Genomic DNA, 23,238 nt, shown 5'->3' with positions numbered 1-23,238 from the left:
ATTTAATTAACCATACATGTTCAATTTGACAGTCCTATTAATTTTATTATGTCAATATACTGTATAGTAAAGAGGCTTTAAAAGCGGCAAAGGGACAGTAATGCAGACCCTATATATTCATATTTGGCCATTAAACCACAGCCCACAGTTCACTTCACTTGTTCTATAACAATATAATCCATTACCAAACTGGCACCTTTTTCTCACACCCATCAAGAGGCTGTTCGGTGATTCTAAAATGATGTGTAAGACAGGGAAACTCTGCTACTGCTCTAGTGCTCATCTCAACTGAAGACAGTAAATACTAGGTTGCATTGTATTCAATTTAATCTTCAAGGCCCATCATCCTCAGAACCCTATTGCCAACAACCAGATAAATAGCACTTTAAGACTACCATTAGATCAGGTCCAAATCTGAAAGGTTAAAAACGAGATATGATACAATCTGATATTGCATTTTCTCCCTTGAGCTAAAAGCAACTGGGATATGAGAGAGTGAGATAAGATTTTAGTAGCGCTTGAAAGCTGTATTGACTACGGAGTGATAAGAACAAGACCAAGTGATAAGTTTAGAAGAGTGACCGAAACATACCAAAAATCAAGTAAAACTGTTGGCAATCATGTCTAAAGGGTCTTCACAGATATTAATGCAGGTATTTCAGAGGAGCACCTCTAAAATTCAGAAGGTGCTCTCTTTAATAATACCCACTATGCCCTTTGTGGGTCACTAAGCTTCGCTTAAACTTCTTGCTCAGTGGCTAGAAATAGAGTTTTACTTTTCCTCTCCAATCTGTTCTGGTCTGTGCCTCCTATTTAACCCATTGGGCAATGTTTCCACAGTATTGATTTCTGCAATGAGGACATCAAGGGCACCTACTCCCAAAAGACGCAAGGGAACTTGTGATTTTCCTGGTCGTAAGTCATGATTTGACACTGATACAGATTATACAATAGGAGATTATATAACCATATATAACCTTCTGGTCATACCCATCATGGGAATCCAATCACATCTCTGTTCATTCTTCATTCAAATGCTGATATGAATATTCTAAGCCTATGCATTGCTGCTAATCAACTGCCATCTTCAGGTTCAAGAGTAAAATATACAACCTAATCAAAACCATGGACCACAGAGCTTCACGTCCCTCTTCACGTCCACAGCAAGGGAATGTGGTTACATGCTTGGAAGGGGGAAGGGAATCTACTGGCAGCTAATCTGGGGATGTGATCTTATTTACTGCCATCTAATGTTCTATTGACCCCACTGCCTGTGTGGGAATAGTTCTATTCACAGGCTAATTAACCCCTTGATGTTGACCCGAGGCTAATCGATGATGGGTGTGCATGACTGTGCCAATCACAGCATCTTCACTGCCAACAGCTTTAGATGAGCAGATGATTTCTGTCAGGAAACAGGTAACATCTGTTTTTAAGGTGTTGTTTGGAAAATATGGGGCGAGTAAGCATTATGTGAGTGTGTTGGCAAAATGATTGTTTCAAATGATTTTGACAGTCTCTTGAGGCTAAGCACACTCAGGTGAGTTTAGGTTTTGGCCAAAGGCAGAGTAAGATTTGAGGAACACACTACAAGCAATCATGGACCACACAAGGGTACACAATACAGCTAAATGTTGTTGTCAGTCCTCTTTTGGGTGTTAATGCCATTCTTTACATACAGAGTGTGTTATATCGGAGAGAGTGACAACCACAGCCAAATCATTTTTCATTAAATCCTCCTAGTGTTTACAGAACCAAGCTGAACAACTAGTTGTTAATGCATTAATGCCACTCTCTTGTGGACAATGACAGCTTGCCAATTTGTCTTTTTTCTCGACAAGTGTGGTGCAAGCAAATCACAGGAAAACAGTTACAGCTGGTTTAAGGTGGCCCTCAGCTGGTTATAAGCTGGTTATGAGCTGGTCCTGAGCAGGAACTAGTTGCTTAAAACCAGCACATGACCAGCTCAAAACCAGCTTATAACCAGCTCAGGACCAGCTTAACACTAGAACTACCAAGGCAGTCATTTTGACCATTTTTAAACTTTGCAATGTAATAACTTCATTGAAATAAAACCAATATAACTATAATACCCTGACTTTTCCTAAATGTGTGTATATTTTATTCTAATGTTGTTATTTTAAAATTACAAAACACAAAAGAGTTCTGAGTATTTCTACCTTGAATAGCCATAGCGGTCAAATTGACCGTTCACATTACAGACGGAGTATAATTTGCAGCTTTTGCGTCTTTTTCCCGCAGTTGAAGATACATGTCACTGTCAACTTTTTTTCTAGTTGTTTTTATATTCTAGTGCTAAGCTAAAATTCCCTTTTGTAAAACAAAAAAACAAAAAACAAAACAAAAAAAAACAAAAAAAAAAACACCTCCAATTCAACAACTGCTGTCATTCAGTGTGTCACGGTTCCAGGTATGTTAGGCTGAGACTAACCTGGTTGTTATCAAAAAATAGCCTACTTCAATGCTATTACAAAATAGGCATTAGCCTATTATTATTATTATTACCCTTGCATAATGCTAGCATATATGTGACCCTGGACGACAAAACCAGTCTTAAGTGTCAATTTTTCGAAATTGAGATTCATACATCATCTGAAAACTGAATAAATAATCTTTCCATTGATGTATGGTTTGTTAGGATCGGACAATATTTGGCCGAGATACAACTATTTGAAAATCTGGAATCTGAGGGTGCAAAAAAATCTAAATATTGAGAAAATCACCTTTAAAGTTGTCCAAATGAAGTTCTTAGCAATGCATATTACTAATAAAAAATAAAGTTTTGATACATTTACGGTAAGAAATTAAAAAAATATCTTCATTGAACATGATCTTTACTTAACATACTAATGATTTTTGGCATAAAAGAAAAATTGATAATTTTGATCCATACAATGTATTTTTGGCTATTGCTACAAACATACCTACATGCTACATATCATATTAATTTTATATGATATGACAAAAATGGCATTCAGTTCAGTCTAGTATGAATAGTCAAAATGACCGCTATGGCCATTCTAGTAGTTATAAAATTCTGGCAGTTTTAGTGTTAAACCAGCTCATGACCAACTAAGGACCAGCTTAAACCAGCTCAAACCAGCTGCCATGCTTCAAAACATACCTAACCAGCATATGCTGTTTTGTTTTTTCAACAGGGACATGGAATCAGGTCATGTTGCTGGCTATACTCAAACTTGTTTCATCCACATGAGAAACATTATTTCATTCTAACCACTGGCTCCAAAATTAAATGTGATTTTAAAATGAGATTCTATTGTGATTTCTAAACTCTACCCAGAAATCACAGTATATTGCATCTTATTGGCAAGTATGATTAAATAAAGGATTTGTGAAATGTAGCATTATATGATATAATTGGAGTTAAGAGCTTTGAGAAAACTGAGGAAAAAATCACTGAAGAAGTGAGAAACACTGTGGTGCAGATCAGGTTTTAATAATCTCAATAAAATCATAGGAGGCCATCTCTGCATCACATTTTTATCTGAAGATCCATGCTGTGCTTGGCTTACCAAGATGCTGACCCTGTGCCAGCTAATACTCACCAGCTCTCTGCCCTTACCATGACACATAGCAGTAGCCAAATGCAAAGATTATCTCAGTACTAAAAAGGAACTAAAATTAGAGCTGGGACACAGGGCTGTGTGACAAACATCACCAATATTAAGGTCACAAACAGACATATGTCTACTGCTAAAAGCCATGGTTCAGTCATCTTTTAGCTTTTCCTTTTAACAACCCTGACAGCTTTTCTTTTTCAAAAACGATATATTCAGCAATGTCTTCAAAATGCACATATACACATAAACTGCCTCACCGCTAGGTTCAGAATAGTGTCAGAAGCCTCAGAAGACAAGCTCAGGCCAATAGACTGGACGTTTGTAACCCACTAGAGGGTTGTGAACAAACATTTCTGGCACACTCCTCACTGAGGCTGGACAGATTGGACCGTTATCTGTGTGTAGGCAGGCTATAGAGAGAAAAACAAACAGAGTCTACCCAGGTGCCTTGGGACAGTGTTGACAGGATAAGATGGAGGAGAATATACAGCCCTGATATCAGACAAGGATGTGCTTCTTTCATTGACTTTGGGATGTAAACATGTCCATAGAACCCAGGCTTATGAAATCAAGTGTTTAGGTTTAGCAAAACAACAATGCAAAGACAGTTAAACACAACATTTTTGTAAAACAAAACTATTTAAATCAAGGTGATTCAGATCAACCATGAGATAAAAGCGCCTTCGGTCAAAAGATAAAAGTTCTTTCGTCTTGCAATAATATGAGTTTTTGACATGTGGCAGTGTGCGAGAAAAAATCTTACCCTGTCTTTCTTCTGTTTTTCATCTTGATATATAAACCATCTCTCGCCGTTATTGCTGTAAGCCAGCTTGTAGGAGCCGACAAACTGAACATGTCCAAAGTCTTTAGCCCCCTGGGTAATAACGCCTGTGATTTTTGTTGGCCGAAGCATGTCAACCTGAAAAACACAGAGAGAAAGAGTGAGAGAAAAAGAATGAGAGAGCTCTTCTATCAGTAAGAGATTTTAGTGATTACTTGACTCCCCAAATAGCCTGAATCTTCCACTCTTATCTTCGGCAATAACTTCTTAAGATACTGTAAATTTGTTTGGAGGGTATCATGAATTATTCACAGCAAAGAGGGCAATAAAAAGTAGCCTTTTATTTCAGCTCAGCAGAACTGTGATTGCTAGCCACAGCAATATGTGATAATTGCATTTGGTTAATATTTTATGCGGCTGTATTTACTGAGATTTGTTGTTGTTGTTGTTGTTGCATAGCTGCAAAAAAAAACCTTTTATTTAGTTCTGTCAGGACCACTATCATCAAAGATGATTGACAATTAACATACAGTTTGGACTGGCGGTATGGTTCTGTTCTGGGCAAAAGCTCCCTGCCCATCCATGCAGCCTAGAATCGATAAGAGAAGGGAGACAAGCGATAACCTACTTAGGGTAAACAGAACAGAACCAACATACACGTAGCAGATATCATTAATGACCTTAATATCAATTTAATGTAACAACATAATTCAGAATAAAAGAGTCTGGCTAAACAAGGAATATTGAATGCCAAGTCCTGAATGTGGCCGGAAGGAGGAGCTGGGGATGGAGGAGGGTAAATAGCTCCTGAGCAAAGCGATAAGCTGCTGAATAGTACTAATAATAATACCTTATAAAAGGAAGTAGTGATAGGCGTCATACTCCTATAGTTAGACGTGGATCAGGTGAGAGTCAGCTGATGCAAGCTTGACTGACATGACCTGCCAGAACTAACGCTACGTTTGATCTCTGTTTTATGTAATTTGGTTTAAAAAGTAACCTAAATATGTACTTATAAGTCTTTATTTGCAATACCAAATTCCATTTTTGGCTGATGGTATATAAATACCTCCTCGTTATAAACTTGTAAGTTTATCTTTATACAGGGCTGCAGCAGTCTAAATAAAGTTGGATGTTTTAGATCATTATTATTGAATTGTGGTCACAAATGGTTTGAACTACACCACAAAACAAAAGGAGAAGGCAGCTCATTAGTACAGGGAGAAATTCAGATAGTGTTGGTTAAGAAACAAAATCATTCATATAGACCCATTGCACTTAACAGCCTCATTGCTAGAACAAATACGCCAAATGGTCAAAAGCCATAAAGTTGTGGTTCAGTGTTGTCAATAGTGTAGCAATGTATGAAGCACTGCTAACACACACAAAAAAACACTTTTAAACCAAGCAGATTTCTGTTTGTCAACATGATGAATCCATGTGTGAACCTGAACCGTTGAAAAATCAGTTTGGGGAAATCTTTAGCCCTCACATGAAATTCCGGATTGTGTGGATTCTGCCATGAAAATGGTAAATGTGACCGCACATTAAGGTCACTCATAAACATAGACCGACTCCATTTATAGCATTTTTCAACATACATATTGCACTAAAAAATTATTACATGGAATAGTGCCTTACAAACCAGAACAAGCAAGGCAAAGTAATAATGAAAAGGAAACGCTCCATAAGATGGTATGATAGAAGTAAAAACATTAGAAGGAACCTCCCTCCGAGCTTAGGAGTCTATGAGCTGCTGCAAAGACTGTGGAATAGTTAGTTTTCTCAATGGAATAAATGCTCATTTCAACAGTTTAACAGCACTATGGTCTGTGTTTTATATTTGTTGAATGTACATTATTTACACTGGCAGTCTACATTGCCCTTCTCTTTATATAGGTTGTGGTTATTGTATCTACTACTCTATAACGTTGCCTTATTGTTGAATTTACTGTTGCATGGCTCATGCTAAGCTTCTCCAACAAGGTCACTTGAGAAACTGTTTCTTTTATTACTCTATAACAGAAACAACAATAAACCTTCACTTGACTTTTCTTTAATTACACTCAGTCAACACACATATCTATGGGGATAAGACCTGCTTTTAAGTATAGACTCATACCTTGTTCCCTAATTGCGGGAATGAAATTAGATAATTTCATCTAGACTCATAAAACTGTTACTTACATTTGCATATTACAACATATGTGACATTTCCAAAGTAATTGCAATGATAACAGGATGGAGAGTGAGTGGCCTGGAATGAATGGAAGTGCTTGACACACCTGCATGTCCTTGATTTCACACAGAAGCTTGAACCCAAAGCTAATCTCACTCAGACCAATGAATCAAGCCAGTCCGTCTGAACAAAGAAGGACCTTGACGCTGAGGCAGTAATTGCAGTTACGCGTAAACCTGAGGACACAATGTTTTATCTTCAATGTCAGCGAATGAATTCAGGTGCGTCAGCTTGTGAACCGTTTTAAATTATAATAAATAAAACACTGGAATTCTCAACAATGAATTGCACTCACTGATAGCACTGTTTATTTGCACATGCTGTCTGCATTGATTTAATGCTAAATTCACTAAAGAAATTATGCAAATCAGGTAATGCCGTAAATTCGCCCAAATCACCTAAATCGGCTTTTTAAAATGCCAAAAGTATGTTTGTCTACACCATGCAAGACCTAAGCCTGGCTATAATGCTCCTCTCTATCATTTAGTGAGTCAATTCCACTGTCTCTGTGATTGGTAAACAGCCCAATGTTAATTGCACCAGCCAAACAGCACTGACTTTTGTAAGTAAAACTCAATCTATAAGCCCAATTAACATAGAAAGGTGTGTTTGTGCTAAAAAGGATGACAATAACTAAAAGAGCAAAAAGTGTGTGGTTAAACGGCACAAGGTTATTGAATAAATGTGTTTTTGTGCTAAAATACCGCTCTCAAAAGTGGTGCAAATGTTTATTGCATTCACCCCTGTGATTAACCTTCACACAGACAGACTAAATGAAGTTTGCTTGTGGCAAAGTGCACCAAAAATTTGGCTGTTATTTATTTACAGTATTTTTCCTTAGGCAGATCTAGATTTAGGAAACACCTTCCACAGTCCTGATGTATTTTATTGTCCCTTCATTCTATTACAACACCCACAAGCAAACGTATTCTTAATCAACACACAGTAATCTGGCACATACAAGCTTTGCATAGCCCAGCCAGTTTACAGAGAAATACGGCTCTTTGTGAAATGCTGGCGCATTATAGATATCAAATTAAACAGACTTCATACGGTCAAACCATTGAGATATTAGGGTCCCTGTGGCTGGACTAAATTGGTTCAATACTGAAAACCGCTTTAATTTACAGTTCCTTGAATACTCTGACCCACTTTCATTCCTACTGGAAAGGTGCACTTGGGATAAAGACATGAGGTATGTCTGCTTCACAAGAACATAAAACATCCAATCAAACTGTACTGTGCACACAACACCTGAGATGTGCTCAGGCCATAAGTATAAGTAGAAACACCAGACAGATGATTACCTTTTATTTAAATTAATTGTTTTCCAGCATCATCATTTTCAGCGTTGAATGCAGGTAACAAACAATGAAACTGATGTTGTATTCGTTCAATGTCCTTATTTTTCTTCACTTTTTTCCCTCTCTAAAATCTTGCCCACTAATTATGCACAACATTTTGGACAATAGGTAGTGCTATAATAAGTACACTTACATTTTGACTAATAATCTGTAATATATTTGGGTTACATTAAACAAAAAACAATCAATCATCTTCCATCAAAAAAACAAAAACAAAAAAAAGTTTTATGTCAATCAATGTTTGTCCAATTTGTATGAAATTTGGTATGTATCCTTTACATGTTCATCTACAAAACAAATAAATAAATAAATACATTTTAGTCATGAACTGTTTATGAGGGGTTTGGCCCACTGGCATCATCTTATTCTTGTGAGCTCACTGTAAATACCTTTACAAAACCTGGTTCAGAAGGACACCGAGACACCAATCTGATGAAGGATGCCATCTATTTCTGATTCTAGGGGGTGTTTAAAATCTGCTTCGTCACCTTTGGCAATTTTTGTATAATTTTCCAAGCTGACTGGACCCTGATGATTGCCTCTTGTGGCTTATTGGCTGTGGAATAAACAAAGAAAGTAATTGTTGGATGTTATATGTTTTTGAACAAAAAGTACAGTCAGTCCCAGGATTTCTCTCTATGGCCCCCTTCACAGGAATCAAATAGAGGCTTTTAAAGAAGTTGCTGAACAAGGTACATTAGATGAGTTTTGAGAAAATCGTGGTCGGGCTCACTTATGCCTTTGCTTAAAGCATAACGCTGTCATATTTCAAGGGTTTTAGAGCTAGTTAGAAAATCTGCCTTTAAGAAAGCACAAAAACATTAGAAAATCCTAAACCGAATGTGCAACTGCCATTCATATGAATGCGAAAACAAATATCTTACTACAGTACAGACCTGTTTGATCTGGAACTACTTTCATTCAGAAATTAAACAATTTCATCACTGTATCTGTGTCATCTATTTTGGATAAAAGCATATATAAAAATAGATCTAATAAGAGAACAACAAAAAAAGTGAGTGTGAGTCCATCAAAACAGACAAGAGCAAATTAGTCCCTTGTGTGAATATTTCATTTCTCCACTCAGTTCCTTCAAGCCTGAATCATTCTTCATCTGTACAGATTCGCACTTAAATCGCTTCTTTTCATCCCATTACATTAATTAGTTCCACTGCTTAGCAAACTGCATACAAATCAGACCTGGAAAATGGAATACCTCCAGTTGAGAGAAAATGAAAGAGAGAGAAAGAGAGAGGTAAAAGAAGGAGGGAAAAGAGAAAGACACAACATTTCATGAGTAAAAGCATCTCCAATTCATATCAAGCGTCCAGATTCGAACAGACCTGACAGCTTCTCAATTCAGAGTGCGCTTGCTCTGCATGCATAATTTACAGCACCAAACCTCATCTAAGAGTTTGACACACACACACACAAAAATGACTTTTATTTTTCCACAGAAAAAAACACCTGTGAAAATAACAGTGCATTCAATCAATTACGAGCCCCTTTGAAAACAAAGCATGTATTTTTGTGAACATCTGCATGTGAGTGGAATGTGACTGCTCCTGCATTATTAAGGCTTAAGGCTTTAACACAGCGATTAAAAAAATTAAAATAAATAAATCCACCACTGCATTCATCCATTCTAGCATGGCTATAGATCATTTAAAAAAAAAAATTACTCCCTGGAGGAAATCAATTTCTTTAGCCATCCATGCTTCAAATCCAGTTAAGAACTAAGGACATTCTTAAGGTGACAAATGCAGCTTCCAGTTGAGAATCATTTATTCTCGTCTGTGAAAGGACAAGACAGAAGCTTAGATATTTATCAGGTCATGTGCTGATCATTTCTTTGTTGTGTTGTCACAAAGCGTGGGAAAGCAATGATGCAGATTTCCTTTCAATTACTTAAAATATCCAGGATAAAACTGCCATTGTGGGGTTTAAAAATGGGAAGGTTAATGTTACAAATGTCAAAGTATTTAGCCAAATTTCTAAAAGTACCACTGATAATTGTTAAATGTTGTCAAAAGTCTCTTTTCATATCCAAATTCAGCTGAATTCAGAATATTCTGGATTCATCAGTTTGCTTACTTTACAACAACTTTCCATTTTGAACAGTGTTTGGATCGAATTTGTCTTTGAATAGTTTAAACTTAAAACTTACAGAATTTCAACAGAAATAAAAAGGTATTCTATTCATTTATTATGAATATTTATGTGCTAACAGCCTAGAGACTAAGGGTGAATCCCATTTCTCTGTCTTACCCCTTCCCCTTACCCCTTCCCCTTAGTTTTGCGCGTTCACGTGAGAGTAAGGGCTATCCCAATTCTCGTTTTGATCGAGGGGTAGGGCTAAGGGGAAGGGGTAGATACCCCTTAAAACCAAGCATTTTCGCAAGCTTACTTGAAACCAAGGGGTACCCAGAACACACTGCGCAACCGGCAACAATCAAGTATTTTCGGCTTAAATAATTTATTTAAAAATTACGACAGTCTTGTTTTGTGCTCTAGACAGTCCTGTACATATATATTTGCAACCATGTTCTTAATTGAAACGTTTTAAAAAAATCGCTAGTTTGCTACGCTGTTACATTGCTGATTTGCACAACAGTCCCGCAGACTAGCCTTGAAAGGACTCCATGCATGTCTACAGTTTTAACAAGTTTGTAAAACGATCCAAAGTTTGTGATCAACACTTGTCGGCTCTGATGACGTAGCAGCCAGCTAACGACGGTGTATGATGACGTAATCGTAACCAAGTGGTGTCTCATTTCATAGGGGTATGTTTTCACCCCTAGCGCTTACCACTCGGTTTTGAGGGACAAGGGCTAGGGGTAAGACGAAGGGGAAGGGGTAAGACAGAGAAATGGGATTCACCCTAAAGCCTCACGCTATAAGATAATTTCCTGACATTTCCAACAAGTGGGAAATACATTGGGGTTAGTAAATAAGACCCTCAGCCCATTATACACACAGGTGAAGTACATAGCAACTCAGTGATAATCCTTTTAAAGCAGATAGATGCAATGATTGAAGAATGTTAAGTGATTTGCGGCATTAGATGCATCTCCTCTCTTCCTGAAGTAACAACATTTATCGACTAATCGAATTTACACTGACACTCAGGGAAATCAACTCAAATTGGGTAAAGTGAAAGTTACATTGGCCTTCATCTAACAGAGGGTCTGTGATGTGGATTAGAAGCACTCTTAAATTAGATTAGCTAATTTTGAGATCATTTGCAAACACCGAGTTAACATTTACATGCCTTTCAGTTCTGGAGTAGAGAGGGGAGAAAGTCCCCAAAGCACATAAACAACCTCCCACATACTTGATATTTGTCGAAAACACTCTGAAAGAAAAAAAAATAAAATAAAATAAAATAAAAAATAAAATCACATGTTGAAAACAAACTAAGCTGAAGCTTGCCGAAAGATTTTCTTCAATGCTACAATTCAGCAGGTTTAATTCAAACCAAGACTCAAGATAAATGTGAAAGTGACATTTTTAAACACTGATCAGCATTGCTCCAGTGCTTACATGGTATGGGAATCAAGCAAAGAACAGATAATAAAACATGTGAAACCCAGAAAATTGAGGATGGAGACAAAAGCCACTGACCGTCTTGAAATACATGATAATGGGTCTCATTCACTAACCATGCACAAATATGTATGTGAAATCCATGTACAAACATTATCACAAACATGAACATGATTATCAAAATGTTTGTACTAAAACATGCGCTTTATATTAGGTGACCTTAACTACTATGTACATACATTTAAATTAATAAATTAGTACAATGCACTTATAGTGCACATACATGCTTTTACATTATACTTATATTTGTAAAAATACCTATATGTAATTACATCTGTAATTAATTTCTGTAATTACATTTATAATTACACTGCTGACACATCCCTTACGCTTTAACCCACCCTTAAACCTACACTGTAACCGATTTTTGTAATTTGAACAGTATTTTACAGTAATATGTACAGTAAGATACTGTAAAATATATATACAGTATTTACTGTAAACTGCAAAGGATTATGGGAAACTATATGGTCACTACTGTATTCTTCACTACTATAAATCCATTTACAGTAAACTACTGTAAATTTACAGTAGTGGACTTGCCCGCAAAATCTGACCAATGGCAAGGGAGATTTCTTTTATTTACTGTTTGGTGGAAGCAGCTGTAAAAGGACAAAAGAGAAATGTTGCACTGTTAATTGGACAAAAAGGTTATTTCTGTTTTATGCAAAACTGAGATATTTTAAGATGTTTTAACTTGTTAACAGCAAACTAACATTATTTATCATGTCGTTTTTTCATGTCGAGAGTTGGGGCCTTTTTTTCTGACTGACGGCCGGATTAACGCTGGCATAACGGTGATAACATCGACTGGTGAGTAAATTAAGGTCACCTATATTAGTCAAAATAAACCTTAGTTAAACCCGAGAAACACGTTTGTAGGTTCTGCTGCCCTTTAATGCAAGTTAGTTAATCTGGCGAGTCGTTATACTTAACCTTAACAACGAACTAACGTGACATAACGTTACTGAGGTAAAGTGCGTAGGCAACACCACTGTTTCAGTGGAGATTTTAAAAAGTATTTTCAAGTTCTTCTTTTCAAGTTTCTAGTCTAGATTTCGTCTGCAACATCGGATGTGTATGTTGGAGCCTCTTTTTGTGAATGTCATAGTATCGATGATAACATTAACTGGTAAGTTAATAATGTCAGTTAGCCGAAGTTAACGAACACAGAGAAGCATAATATCTTTTGTACGCTGCTTCTATATCGCAAGTGTAATCATCTTCAAATGCTATTTAAGTTAGAAACGCGTGTACCAATGTGGTATGTAACTTTAGAGAATTTAGGTCCCTATTCAGTGAGAGACGTAAAATAAAACCGCGAGTTAACATGAAATACTGAGGAAAACTGAGTTAAGAAATACCACTGTAAAGTACATCTTTTGTATTTTATTTTCAAGTTTGTGGTCTTGTGGTCATGTCGTCTGCATTGGAGGAGTATTGGAGTCTTTTCCTGTGATTGCCGTCGTAACAACAGGTGAGCTTTCATCAACTTAACTAATGTTACTAAAGTAGCCGAATTAGCCACTAACTTGCAGAACGAGTTTACTTTTTAAAGAGAGGAACGGGCTAGCAATGTATTCATATAGCAAGTTTTGCTTATAAATATTAAAAATGAGGTAAAACTTTACAAAAAGGTTCATTAGTTAACATTAACATTAGTTAAAAACATTAGTAAACATGAACTAAGAATTAACAATACTTCTACAACATTTATTAATCTTAGTTAATGTTAATTTCAATTTCATTATTAAAATCACAGGTTGTAGTTAATGCACTGTGAACTAACATGAATAAACAACAACTGTATTTTCATTAACTAACATAGTTGCCGCAGTTGATAGTTGCCATTTTCCTTTTGTAAGTATATTTCTAGATGTTATCCATGTTTGATGTCTCAATGACATGCAAGCTAACAACCAAATAAAGGATTTCAAGGGGGAAAAAAAGGTATTCACTTCCTTCCTGTCACATAAGGCTGTCAACTTCCTAGTCCTATTTTCAGGAAGCACGGAAAAGGCAAAACCTCCCAAAGAAAGCTCATTTTCATATTACTAATAAGTATTTTTTGTTGCCATATATACAGCTACATAATCATGAAGGTCTCTAGAATCATCCAAACAAAACAAATCTTACAAGAGATCTATAGTTTTTTGCATACTTAGTCATAAGTCCAAGCGGCAACTATATTGCTGGTGGGCAAATGACTTGTGAGTACATATATCATGGGGAAATGGGGGTATACTGTTGCTAGCATCATGCTACTCATGTTACCTTCTTGTTAAAAACAGATTGTTAGCATCATGCTAGAAACATGCTAATCACATTAATGGCTTGTTTAAAACATGTTAACATCATGCTAGCAACATGCTAATCATGCTAATTTTGTTTTAACATTTACTTGTGTTAATATGTTGTTAGCATAATGCTAACACAATTAACATGTTGTTAGCATGTTGTTAACATGATGCTAACACGATTAGAGTTACTATTAGAGCCTAATGCCGAGTTTTCCCACGGCAAGCACCACTCATTTTCTTCAGAAAATGTACAGTGCCCTCCACTAATATTGGCACCCTTGGTGAATTTGAGCAAAGGCAGCTATGGAAATAAATCGTTTATGCTTTTGATCTTTCATTCAAAGAATTCACAAAAACAATTGAAAGTGGGGAGAAAATCTCATGATGAAATAAAAGTTTTTTCTCCAATGCATGTTGGCCACAATTATTGGCACCCCTAGAAATATGAGGTCAGTCAGGTTTAGATTTTATTATTATTATATTTTTTTTTCAGTTGGCATTTATAATCCTGTGGAACAGGCAGTCATGACTGGACAATGTCATGCTCCTAGTCAACCGGGTGTGCTAAAAAATGTAAATATGAATGGGAATATACTTCAGAGATATTTTACTTAAGAAATCGTATAATGGGCCGTGGTCGGATCTTCCATCAGGACACTAATCCAAAACAAACATCAAAATCAACACAAAAATGTGTCACTGAGCACAAAATGAAGCTTCTGCCATGGCCGTCGAAGTCCCCTGACCTGAACCCTATAGAAAATGAGTGAGGTAAACTGAAGAGAAGAAGCACCAACATGGAGCTGTGAATCTGAAGGATCTGGAGAGATTCTGTATGAATGAATAATCCCTGATCTCGTTTCAGGTGTTCTCCAAACTCTTCAGGCATTATAGGAGAAAACTCAGAGCTGTTATCTTGGGAAAAAGACGTTGCAATAATCGGGTGCCAATAATTGTGGCCAACATGAACTACAGAAAGCATTTATTTCACAATGAGGTCCCCCCCCCACACACACTTTCAGTTGTTTTACTTCAGTGAAAGGTTAGAATTTTGTGAATTTTTTGAATGAAAGATCAAAAGGATAAACAATGCAAATCTATTTTCACAGCCGCCTTTGCTTATATTTACTAAGGGTGCCAATATTATTGGAGGGCACTGTACATATTTATTTATTTTTATTTATATATTTTCATTTAACTTTTTGATACACAATGCCCTGTTGGGCCAACTTAATGGCTGCACTTTGTTCTGCCCTATGTTCCACCACTTTAAGACAAATGGATTTGTTCTTTGTTGTGTATTCATATTCAAGAGATTATAAGATACATGCAGCTTTTTTGGGTTTGCATCGAATGTTCTTCGACTTTTATATATAATAAATTTGTTCATGAATAAAGATTGATCTGTTGAATGCAGTTATTTTGAGTTAGATGCCAAATGTTCTCCTCCTATTCAAATATGACATTATTTGCAGTTATTTTGCAGTTATCCATGCAGTTATTTTGAGTTAGATGCCAAATGTTCTCCTCCTATTCAAATATGACAAATACAACATATTTGCTCACCGGCAACTACAGTTGCCACTCATTCAAATACGATTTTCAAGAAAAAAACCAAAACCCTTTGGGAAATAAATGCAGAACATGTTCACATAGGACACTATTAACATGACTATATACATAAAACCATTCAGAAAAATTTGGGCACAAATGGGTTAACAAAGATTAATAAATAGTGTAATAAATGCATTGTTCATTGTTTGTTTGTGTTAGTTAATACATTAACTAATGTTAACAAATGACACCTTATTGTAAAGTGTTACCAAAAATGTTTATTTTATTAAAAATGTTTGTATTACTGTACGGTAGTTTTTTTTTTTTTCTTTCTAATCACAAACTATAGTAACACCAAAAGGGTGTTGTGACTCTGTCTGTTACATGAGATTTCTCCAAGCAAAAACAGGATCTTGGATATGAGGGCAGAATCATCATACAGCCAGCTGTCCATTTTACAGAAATGCAGAATTAGGTAACGCAAAATACATTTTGTTTTACATTGCATTTACATTCATGCATTTGCCAGATGCTTTTATCCAAAGCAAGTTATATTGTATTTAAAGTAGGCGAGCACGGGGCACAACCTAACACTGTTTGACTTTCTTAGTTTGTGTAAATCCACGTGGGGTTCAGAGTATAATATTTTATATACACTTTTATTTCACACTTGTCTAGTACAAATATGTTGCGTTGTTACATAATTACAGTGTATATGTTTTTCGTTATTTATCTCAAAAGAATGGAAGTGAAATGTGACAACATGCCCCGTAGGTGGGGTACAGAGGTGGGTAGTAACGAGTTACATTTACTTCGTTACATTTACTTGAGTAAATTTTTTGGGTAACTAATACTTTTAGAGTATATTTAAAAATAGGTACTTTTACTCTTACTCAAGTACATTTTTAGTAAAAAAACGGTACTTTTACTTCGTTACTGTGGGCGACGCTCCTCTCATTACTTTATCTTAATGCAATACAAGTTAAAAATCCTTCAATTTATTCCAAACGCACCGTCTACTTTTTTCTGGGCAATGAGCGATGCCCGTTCGCAAATGATTCATTCTTTTGAGTCAATTCTGTTCGAAGGCTTGATCAAACCAGATGGCAGACCAGTGAATCGGTTCGCGAATCAGCTTGAATGATTCGTTCAGTTCCCTGCCGCACGCGCTGAGTCGCGGTTGTAACATCAAGAGCGTTGAAGACGTGGCTTTGGATCAACAGTCAGTTGAAAGCAAAGGCTATGGTTTGCTAGCTATGAAGATCTTTATGAGATGAACATCGCGTGTGCTGTCGGTTCCACAGGTATAGATTCGATTACAGTACACGATACCACTATGACATTACAGTTTGTTGTACATGTACCTTACACATTAAATACAATGTAGAATTTATTCATTAAATAAGCTGGTCACAGAGTATGAAATAAACACCCGCCAAACCCGCGTTAGTTCCAGGAGGAATGCCTTTGCCTAGACACAATTAATACAGATATTTTCACAATATTTACGCTTGCAGAAATAAAGGCTACATTTGTTTACATTTTGCAGAACAGACGGAAGAAGTGCATTTGTTTTGTTATGTTCAGATGTTCTGTAGCGGTCATGTGAGGAGTTTTCACTCTACTCCGTGTCAGAGGTTATATACATATATACATTTATAATACATAATTTAATTTATTTCAGTGATGCAAATCAGAATTTTTATCAGTTGTTACTCCAGTTTTCAGAGTCGTATGATCCTTCAGAAATCATTCAAATATATTGATTTATTACCAGTGTTGTTGAAAAACCAAAAACAAACAGCATATGGTGGTTAGGTATGTTTTGAAGCTGGGATGCTGGTTTATGCTGGTCCTTTGCTGGTTTAAGATGGTCTTTAGCTGGTCATGTGCTGGTCTTAAGCTAGTCGGACCAGCATAAACCAGCAAAAGACCAGCTTAAATCAGCTCAAACCAGCATCCCCTGCTTCGAAACATACCTTACCAGCATATGCTGGTTTTTTTCAACAGGGAACAGTTTTGCTGCTTAATATTTTTGTAACCTGTGACATTTTGTTTAGGATTCTTTTATGAATAGAACGCTAAAAAACAACAGCATTGATAATAAATCAGGCTGATAAAAATTCTGATTTGCATCACTGAAATAAATTACATAAAAAAAAAACATTAAAAGTATTTTGAACGGCAGTATGTGTGTGTGTGTATATTATATACAGTGTTGGGCACGTTACTTTAAAAAAGTAATTAGTTATAGTTACTAGTTGCTTCTCACAAATAGTAACTGAGTTAGTAACTGAGTTACATCATTATAAAAGTAACTAATTACCAGGAAAGTAACTATTGCGTCACTTTTTAAAAATGTTCAAATGTCAAATAACTTTGGATGTCCCCAGTATTAAATATGCTAAATTAATGAAATGGACACTAAAAAGAATAAATTATTATTATAAAACATTGTACATTAATCTACACTATTTATCTACTGACACTTAGTATCAGTCAGTCAAACATTATAATATAATATTATGATAGAACTTTAGTAATTAGAATAACCAAGTATGAATGCATATTTGTCATCAATATAAAACGCACTAAGGATTAATGAGCTGCTGGGTTCATGAATATTAATCACGTTGTCTGAGCTCGCTCGAACTGATTTGCTGAAATCAAAACAGGGACGATAGGTGAGCGCCAGCCAATGAGATTGTCGTTTGCGCATTAGTTCCGCCCACTACCAGAGAAACCGGCAGTTCTTAAAAGCGGAAGAATTCCAAAAGGAATTCTTATTTTGACAGGAAAATACAACAAAGAATATCGTTTACATGTAGCGCGTCAATTCTGCATGTTATGAAAGACTTTCTTGCTCTGTATCTTTCTTTGCGTGCGTGTCTGTGAGAGAAAGCGACGGCGAGTCGTGCGCCTTCACACTAGAGTTTATGGTACGTCAAATACAGCTACACTGCGCATCCATTCAGATGAACTGAAAAATTAAATTCTAATAATATAATATAGTAACGCCACATTTTATTGTCAGTAACGGTGTTGTAACGGGGCAAACAGTAATTCGTTTCATTACTCGTTACTGAAAAAAATAACGCCGTTAGTAACGCCGTTTATTTATAACGCCGTTATTCCCATCACTGTATCCCACCACATATATATATATATATATATGAATGACCCTGGACCACAAAACCAGTCATAAGTGTCAATTTTTAAAAAACAAAAATCAAAATACTGAGAAAATTGCCTTTAAAGTTGTCTAGATGAAGTTCTCAGCAATGCGTATTACTAATCAAAAATTAAGTTTTAATATATTTACGGTAAGAAATTTACAAAATATCTTCATGGAACATGATCCTTACTTAATGTCCTAATGATTTTTTGGCATAAAATATTTTTTTTTAAGTTTGACCCATACAATGTATTTTTGGCTATTGCTACAAATATACCCCAGCAACTTCAGACTGGTTTTGTGGTCTAGGGTCATAATATAATATACTATACTATACTATACTATACTATACTATAATATAATATAATATTTATTTATTTATTATCTAAATATCTATATATCTACATAAAAATAAACTATATTCAGTATATGATCCAAAGTAACTAGTAACTAACTACTTGAGTAGTTTTTATCCGTACTTTTTACTCTTACTCAAGTAACTATTCAGACTATTACTTTTACTTTTACTTGAGTAAATATTTCTTCAAGTACTTTTACTTTTACTTGAGTACAGTTTTTGGGTACTCTACCCACCTCTGGTGGGGTACATTGTAACATGAGGGGCACGTTGTAACATAACCATATGACAGCTTAAAATGTTATCGAATCTAATATATGGCAGATCATTGAATATCGAATAATTGATATGGCAGCTAGTAAATACTGTAAATTTGGTTATGCTAGCATGTGTGGAAATATTTAAACCATGTGTGTTACAACTAACCCTGTGTTAGTTTGTGCCCTGCGCTCCTCTACACATTTTATTAAGTTATACATTCCCTGGAAATCAAACAGCGGCAGCGCTAGGGGTGGGCTAAGGGGGCTGAAGCCTCAAGATTGAGTTTTCAGGCGCATTACAATTATTTCTATTAAACCAGCACTTAAACAGCAAAATGCAGCTGCTTCAGGTATCTTAACTTACTGTAGCCTATAAATTCATAATACCGATATCCCCACCTGACAAAATTAGATCACTGTTACTGTATAGCAACAAATATAGATTTTTAATCATGGTATTATAAGCACAGATTTTCTAGGACACACACACATTTAGAATGACTAGATTATATGAACAGATTGGTTAGCATTTAGCATGGTCCGTGCCAGACTTTACTAAGTGTCAGGGCAACAAAATTCAATAAACAAGAAGTTAATATTAAGTGATTTAAATCGTGAAGAAAATATTGTCTTTTTGCTCTATTTCGCAAAGATTGTTCTAAACAAAGCCATGTTGTGCGTCTCTGCATACAACAGTGTTTAATTACTGAATGAATTTATCTTTTTTGAATGCCTTGAATCAGTGATTCACTGATCCATTCATAAAAAATGAATCAGTTCCTGAATGAATCAGCGGTTTTTAATTAATTGATTGAATAAATGACTCAATGGCTCAGTCATTAAGATTTTAGTCTCATTTTTAAAAGTATCATTCAATTTTTTTTCTATCATTACATATTTTTTGTGTATTTTTTTTTGTTTATATTTAAAACATTAATTTCATAATATTATTTATGCAATTTGTAAGTGCAAATTATAATGAATTATACTTGTCGCTTTAAAAAAATAAGCCACTTAGCCAATAATAATAATAATAAATGTTTATCAGCATGTTAGAATGATTTCTGAAGGATCATGTGACACTGAAGACTGGAGTAATGATGCTGAAAATTTTGCTTTGATCACAGGAATAAATTACATTTTAAAATATATTCAAATAGAAAGCTGTTATTTTAAATAGTAAAAAATATTTCACCGTATTACTGCTTTTGCTGTTTTTGTATTCAAATAAATGCAGGCTTGGTGAGCAGAAGAGAATTTTTTAAAAGCATCAAAAATCTAACTGTTCAAAAACTTTTGACTGTTAGTGTACTTACTTGTTTTTGCTTTTCAGTATGTGTATGTTTTGCCATGATACAAAGTGCCCAGGGGACTGTGGTGATGCCCTTTTTTCTGCTAGTTCATCCTAGAGATCAAGACTTTTAATTACTTTTAAAAATAAATTAAAAAGATTGGTAACACTTTAGAATAGGGAACACTTATTCACTATTAACTACAACTTTTCCTTCAATAAATTCCTAATTTGCTGCTTATTAATAGTCAGTAAGGTAGTTGTTAAGTTTAGGTATTGGTAGGATTAGGGATGTAGAATAAGGTCATGTAGAATAAGGCATTGATATGTGCTTAATTAGTACTAATAAATGGCTAATATTCTAGTAATATGCATGCTAATAAGCAACTAGTTAAGAGACCCTGAAATAAAGTGTTACCAAAAAAATATTATCAGAACTAATGCTCATGAGTTATTGTGATTTTTATGGCGCTGGGGTGGTAAAAATCATGGATTACAGTACTGTACCACAATTTGATTGTTTTTTTACAGGTTAAAAACGTTTAAACTACATGAAAATAAACACTACAGCACTGATACTGTAAATGAACATACAGTAAAGTCATTATTATACTGTAAATGCAATTACAGTAATAATACTGTAACTATTTTTACAGTAACTTACTGGCATCCAGCTGCCAGTAAGTTACTGTAAAATGTACAGCAATCTTTTTACAGTGTACCCATACCACCAAACCTGTCCCTAACCTTACCCGTATCCCACCTCAATAGCAGCAAAAGTGTTTTGCAATACAGTATGAACACAATAAGTATTACGTTGTATTGCTAATAAAGCGCACGATGAAGGAGTGTAAACAAAACAGAGTCTTTTAATGAGAATCCAAAACAAGAAACAGAGATAATCCAGGAGTGAGGGGTAGCAAACACATAGATCAAATAATAGCAGACAAAGAACCAGAGGAGAACACAGGCTTTAAATACTAGAAGTAATCAAGGGGAAACAGAAACAGGTGAGCTAATTAACTAATCAAGGGAACTAAGCAAACTAGGTCAACGTAACAATAAGTACATTGTATTTATTTTTTTATGTAAGTACATAGTAGTTAAGGCCACCTAATATAAAGTGTGACCAAACATACTATAAATATTCAACACTATATATATATCAGTGGCGAACGAGACTTTTTTAACAGGGTATGCTGTGTGGTAAGATTAAGACCCAAAGCACCTTCAAGTAAGGGCTGATATATATATATATAGTGTTGAATATTTATAGTATATATATATAATATATATATATATATATATATATGCTGGCTGACAATGAGTTTGTGAAGCCCTTACTTGAAGGTGCTTTGGGTGTGTTTTGTGCAAATTACTAACCATGGGCATGTTGGTTACTCATTTAGAATACTCCAAATTAATTAATATTTGAATGAGATTATGAATAAATTCATATTTTCATAACTTCATAAATTCATGTGTGAGTTGTTAACTAGGTGGAATTGTTTAGTGAGAAATTGTCCTGTGCGTATAAATAATCTATGCAGTTATTAGTGAATGAGACCCAGTGTTCTTTTATTTCATCCAGGACCCTATGCTTGCCCACCACTCCCCTGCTCTAGCTGCTTCCCTGGTGAGCACATCAGCACCATCTGCCTACAAAAAGCCCTCGATGCATCTGAAAGTGTTCCTGCCCTTCACCTCCTTACACCTGCACACATCACATAAAAAAAAGAAAGTACCTTTTCTTGACAGCTGAACACAGACATCTGTTGCATTCTCATTCTTTCAGCAAACAACTTGACAGAAAAACAGTAATGTGTTAGAGGTGACAAGGACAATATTTAATGGCAGAATACTTTTTCCTAGTGCAGTTTAACGTGCAAAGAACACCACAAGTAATGCATCTGTAGTTTGACTAATGTAAAGAGTGTTCAATGTGGCTTTGTAGTTTTGGAATGATCTAAAATAAAAAGTTATTTATCTCAGCATTGGCAGAATGGGCACCAATTTATTTTATTTTATATTTTATTTTTTACATTTATTTATTTGCAATTGCATTTGGAATACTAGTACCACATAAATTATGAACTTTGTGATAATGACCAGGGACAATGGACAATTATATACAAATAATTGGTCACAGAATGTTGTGACTGACCATTTGGAACCAACCATGAAAAAGTATATAATTTATGCATGTAGATTACATAACTAAACACTAAAGGAAAAGTGTAGAAGTATATTGCTTTTTATTGTGAAACAAAGGCTAATTTCCCAAAAGCTCAAATGGGATTCGACTCATTGAGGAAGCTGTTCCGTTTCATTTACGTGCTGGATTGGAACCAAGAATCATGACAATCCTTTTTATTTCTTTTTTTGACTGTTCAATAATTGTATTGGAATCCTGAAGACTTTGTTTCCAGCTCACAATTAGTTCAGTGAGACAACATGGCTTCAGGTAGCGTTTCTATTGATTCCTTTGCAAGGCTGGGTAATAAGACAAATAACATTAAAAAGCTATTCCATTCAGCATGAAGCAATGCATGTCAACCAGCCATACTTATGAATTTAATAGCTTGAGGGAGAAAAAAGGTTTGTAAAAAAAGCAGCTACACTACAAGAATGCCACTTACCAACATATTTCAGACATTTTGGTGTGCCAGAATATATTTGTGGACTGTTTTGATCCCATGAATGCTAAA

General features: G+C 35.3%; 1 protein-coding gene and 1 long non-coding RNA gene across 6 annotated transcripts in view; one reads left to right on the top strand and one right to left on the bottom strand.

Moving 5' to 3' along the window:
- Positions 1-23,238, bottom strand: part of edil3a (EGF-like repeats and discoidin I-like domains 3a) — a 206,495-nt gene that overhangs the window by 9,192 nt on the left and 174,065 nt on the right. For all 5 annotated transcript variants that reach the window (XM_058776707.1, XM_058776705.1, XM_058776706.1 and 2 more), the window contains one exon: positions 4,366-4,521. In XM_058776707.1, the coding sequence (XP_058632690.1) occupies positions 4,366-4,521 (156 nt within the window). The remainder of the gene's footprint in view (positions 1-4,365; positions 4,522-23,238) is intronic.
- LOC131541141 (uncharacterized) lies at positions 12,174-22,248 on the top strand. Its single transcript, XR_009271410.1, has 4 exons — positions 12,174-12,405; positions 12,993-13,069; positions 15,836-15,921; positions 22,122-22,248. It is a non-coding gene; the product is annotated as an uncharacterized LOC131541141 (long non-coding RNA).

This window comes from Onychostoma macrolepis, chromosome 05 (genome assembly GCF_012432095.1).
Source record: "Onychostoma macrolepis isolate SWU-2019 chromosome 05, ASM1243209v1, whole genome shotgun sequence".
NCBI classification, from domain to species: domain Eukaryota; kingdom Metazoa; phylum Chordata; class Actinopteri; order Cypriniformes; family Cyprinidae; genus Onychostoma; species Onychostoma macrolepis.
Note: the sequence above shows the minus strand (reverse complement) of the source record. Positions and strands in the feature narration are given on the sequence as shown.